The sequence below is a fragment of the Cariama cristata genome, unplaced genomic scaffold, assembly GCF_000690535.1.
Source record: "Cariama cristata isolate BGI_N322 unplaced genomic scaffold, ASM69053v1 scaffold3490, whole genome shotgun sequence".
NCBI classification, from domain to species: Eukaryota; Metazoa; Chordata; class Aves; order Cariamiformes; family Cariamidae; genus Cariama; species Cariama cristata.
The window spans coordinates 63121-67406 of NW_009593930.1; the positions used below are offsets into that span (position 1 = coordinate 63121).

General features: G+C 39.1%; 1 protein-coding gene across 1 annotated transcript in view; it reads left to right on the plus strand.

Annotated features, from left to right (window-relative positions):
• NFAT5 (nuclear factor of activated T-cells 5, tonicity-responsive) overlaps window positions 1–2869 on the plus strand; it is a 40843-nt gene extending 37974 nt beyond the window's left edge. The window contains exons 12-14 of the mRNA XM_009695999.1: window positions 1–130; window positions 1356–1602; window positions 2414–2869. The exon at window positions 1–130 is cut by the window's left edge and continues 1 nt beyond it. Of these exons, the coding sequence (XP_009694301.1) occupies window positions 1–130; window positions 1356–1594 (369 nt within the window). The 3' untranslated portion in view covers window positions 1595–1602; window positions 2414–2869. The remainder of the gene's footprint in view (window positions 131–1355; window positions 1603–2413) is intronic.
• Window positions 2870–4286: the final 1417 nt, after the last annotated feature.

A 4286-nucleotide genomic window follows, 5' to 3' on the forward strand; every position in this document is an offset into this window, starting at 1 on the left:
ACTGCTTCTCCTCCACAGCAACAAGCTGCTTTATTTCACAACACAGCAGGAGGTGCTATCAACCAGCTGCAGAATTCTCCTGCTTCGTCCCAGCAAACATCAGGAATATTCCTGTTTGGCATTCAAAACAGTAAGTGATAGATGCTCAATTCTGAGTTTACAATTTAGAAGAGCTACTTGTTGGAGTCCACAAGACAATGATTGCTCAATTCTAAGATTTTTTTTTTTTAAAAAAAAAATCTGGAATAAGTAATGTTGCACTACAATTGAGAATATAGATACTCATCATGTTGCTCTGAATGTTGCTGATTTTGCATGAGAACTCTTAGCTTAAATACCTGTTGGTCGTTTTACACTTAGGATTAACATGTGACAAAACCACCTTAGAATTGTGTATATATATTTACAGAAATAAGTGTGTATCTGTATAATATATATAAAATATTATTAATAAAACATATACAAATAATATATATAATATATAGAATACATGTATGCACATGTTAAAAAAAAAGGGTTATGCCCTCTTAAAACAGCTCCACTAATCTTTCTCTTGCTATGTTTGGTTTCCAAAATTTATGCAATGGCTTTCTCCAAATTGTTGAAGAAAAGCAAAGATTTTTGAAGCTGTGTAGTCCAGAAAAACATCTTTTGAAGTGTATTTGAAACCTCTTTAACTTTATAAGCCTGCACTTTTCCACATCTCATCTCTGCATCTAGCCTCTACGACAAATTCTTTGGGATGTTGATCTTTTCATCTCTCTCTACATATCTGTGAAGCTCCAGAAGTAACAGGTGCAGATGATTTACAACAGCTTGTAAAAGACCTGGACAGAAAGCCGTAGCTGTGTGCTTAGTCTGTGGTTAGACCTGAATATGTGCTTTGCTGTATGAACTCTTTGGTGATCAGGCCATATACAGCCAAGCCTTTCCATGAAGCTGAAGATAATGCTAATGGTAGGAGATGAGACACAATTCGCAGATTTCTAGAAGGAGCTAGTGGATACCTTGGCTGAACCAAAAATGACACATCTGTAATTAAGACAGATAAAGGGTTGGGCATATTCAACACTTCTCTTAGGCTATGTGTTTTGTTTTTCTTCTAGCTAAGTGTTATCCTCTCAGGTGTTAATAGCATTTGGTCATAATACGGCATCTATATATTCAATGTGTATACCTCGAACCTCTGCTTCTACCCTGAGGGAGTGGTGGGCAAAGGTGATCATGTGAACAAAAGTGCGTGTAACTTTCTACAGAGTTTATAGTCAATGGATATATATAAAGGAGTTGGCTGATTCACTGCTTGTATTAACCTAATTTAAATGGTCCTTTGTTCTTCACTTACTGCTTAACAGACTGTGGCCAACTGCTGACTTCTGGACCAGCCACGTTGCCGGATGAGTTGATGGCTATAAGTCAGCCAGGTCAGCCACAGAGCGAAGGACAAGCAGCAGTGCCAGCGCTTCTCTCCCAGCAGATATCTGAGACTTCTCCACTACCTTCAGCTATGGCAACTAATCAGAACATTGAGAAAATAGATGATCTGCTTGTGTCGTTGCAAAACCAGGGGAACAATATGGCTGGCTCATTTTAACTAGTCAAGTAAGTAACGTGTTTGGGCTTCTTTTGTTCAGTAAGTCTTTCCTTGGGAGTGTATCACCGTGCTTTAAGAGGTCAGCTGAAATACCAGTTATGCTGAATTAAGAATACAATACCAGTGGCTGGAATGAAAAGTTATTAAAAACAGTCAGAGGTCAGAATTTGTGTGAAACAGTTGAGACTGAATCTTCTTGTTCAATTGCTGTATGTTTTGTCATCTGCTGTTACAGTCTAGTACTTTATTAGGAAGGAGAGTAGATTGCTGACAACTTGGCAGATAAGAGTTACGAAATGCGGCTGTAGTCAAAAACTTAAGGCTTGTTGAGTAAATAACACCTCAAGTCTGTGGTATTCTGAAGTTGCCCCCTGGGTTACAATAACATAATGTGAAAACAAGTTTCAGTAGAATGTGGCGGCTATTGAGAGTGTGCCACATGCTGAGTCCTTGGTAAAACTGAGCTGACATGATCAGCTGTTACTAGGAAACATTCTGCTTTTAGAAGGTGCCTTTTTCAGAGAGGTGAAAGAGGCTTGGACTACAAATGAGTACCAAGAACCAGGAGGACTCTGGAATCTAGTATTGTCCACAGTGTGTAATTTGGCTCTAGTTAACTGTGTTGCTGTCCTAAATCCTCCATAAATTTCACTTAAGTGATACACTGCATTTTTCTAATCTAAACTGTTTCATATATGAAGCTATGAACTTAAAAAAAAAATAATTAGAAAACCACTTTGAAGATGAAGGAACTACACAGAAGTAAGAGGATGACTTTTGTTAGTTATGCCTAACTTGCTTGCTTGTTCTTTCCTACAGAAATGCTGTGAAGAAGAAAGTGATGATTCCCACCTTGTCTCAGACCTTCCAACTCTGGATTAGGTTGTGTGGAACTGATTGCTTCTGTCAAAAACTGGCCCTCTTCTCTAAAGAGCACACACGTGGCCAGTTGCAGTGTCTAGCACCTAAGGCTACGACCATAGTATTTGGGATTTGTAGTGCCAATAATGCTGAAAAGCTATGCTTTGTTTTACTAGGGCGTGGGATTGTACTGTTACCAGATTCCTGAACCTCATTAACAGTGGGGTGCTCTTTGAATTGAAAGCATATCTGGTCAGTTATTATTGTTGTTAGAAGGTAATACACATTACCACGTTTACTTTTTTCCTTCTCTTCCTTCTTCACATCCCCTCTTTTGACTAGAAAAGCTTGTGAAGCAGAAACACGGAATGCCTGTGACGTGAGCTGTGAGTCGCAGCTCTCCGTAAGCAAAGGGATCGCGTGCGTTACAGCTGAGTGGGAGCGCTCGTACTGCGGTTTGTTAATTGCAGTAGGCGGCAATGAAAAATAGCGATAACTGTAACAAACGAGCAGAGAGTTGCTTGCTGCTGTAGATAGCCAGAGGTGGGTGCTTCCCATCTGAGAACGTGATTAACGGTTTTCCATGTCTCTTATGCGTGACTGTACATAGAGCAAGGGTTTGGGGGCTTTAACAAAATGAAGAAATGAAGGGGAACTTTCAATTAGATTTTGCTCTTAAAATCTTACCCTCTAAAATGCCTTCAGCTCAAAAAGAACATCCTGCCTGGCTGAGGAAAGAACTCCTCTGTGTCTCTCACTCTGAGTGTATGGGTTAGACCTCTGTAAAGCTGCATTAACCGTTCTGAAACCAGCCTTCTCCCTCTCATTCTTTTCATGGTTTTCTTTTGCTGTCCCTCAGTTTCATATTGCCTTTCTAAAAAAGACCTAAATATCCTACTGGCTTTAAAGATCAGAAGCAGCTTTTAGGAATCTGTGGCATTAAATTGCTTAGTCAGTAGAAGCTTTGACAAATAATCAAGGATTAAGGAGAGAGGAAGCAATTTCTCCACCACCTTCTAAATGCAGGAATCCCCCTTGACCAGTCATTTTCCTGCTGTTACTGATGTAAATCTTCAGCTTGACTTTACTCCAAGTAGGGGGCAAATTACATCATTTTTAAGCATTCTTGAAAATTTCACTTCATCCTGAGCTGTTGCATCTTTGTAGCATATTAAGCTCATTGCGGTTTTGAAGTGATTTCTTTTTTTGCTACCAACAGTCCCCCAAGTCTAGAGTTTCTAGATTGTCATGTTTCAATTAAAAAAAAAAAAAAATAAAAATTGACTGATGTTACCGAATGTAAAAACAACCCACTCCAGACCATGCAGTTGTATTGTGAGGCATGTGAATTTTTTGGGTGCTCCAACTATCCGGATGGTTTTGGAATATCTCACTACAGCCTCCTTCAGATCTTTGTTTCTTCTCCTTCTGCACGTAGAAAGCTGTTGCTGCAGTTAGAGCCAAACAGCTCTCATGTATGGCTATTATGCCTTGGTAGAGTGTAGTTGGTATCACGTCATTTTTCATTTTTGTTATTTTGAATAACAAAGAATAGTCTGTAAATGTTTTTTTTTTTTTAAGTTACTCTAGTCTGTTTACTGTGTGTTTTTTCCCTGAACTTGTGTGCTTAGTTGAGCCGTGTAGAGTTTTGTTTGTTGTAATGGATTTTCCCGTTTGTCAGTCTGTCCTAACGTTCACTTTCTCTTTTCTGTCTCTCTTTCTCTCTCTCATTGAGAGGCATTGAATTACGTTTTCAGTAGTAAGGCTTCTTGCCGATATGAAGGGAACTTTTCAGAAAGAGACCTGCTCTGGGTCATTTAATTTTGAATAC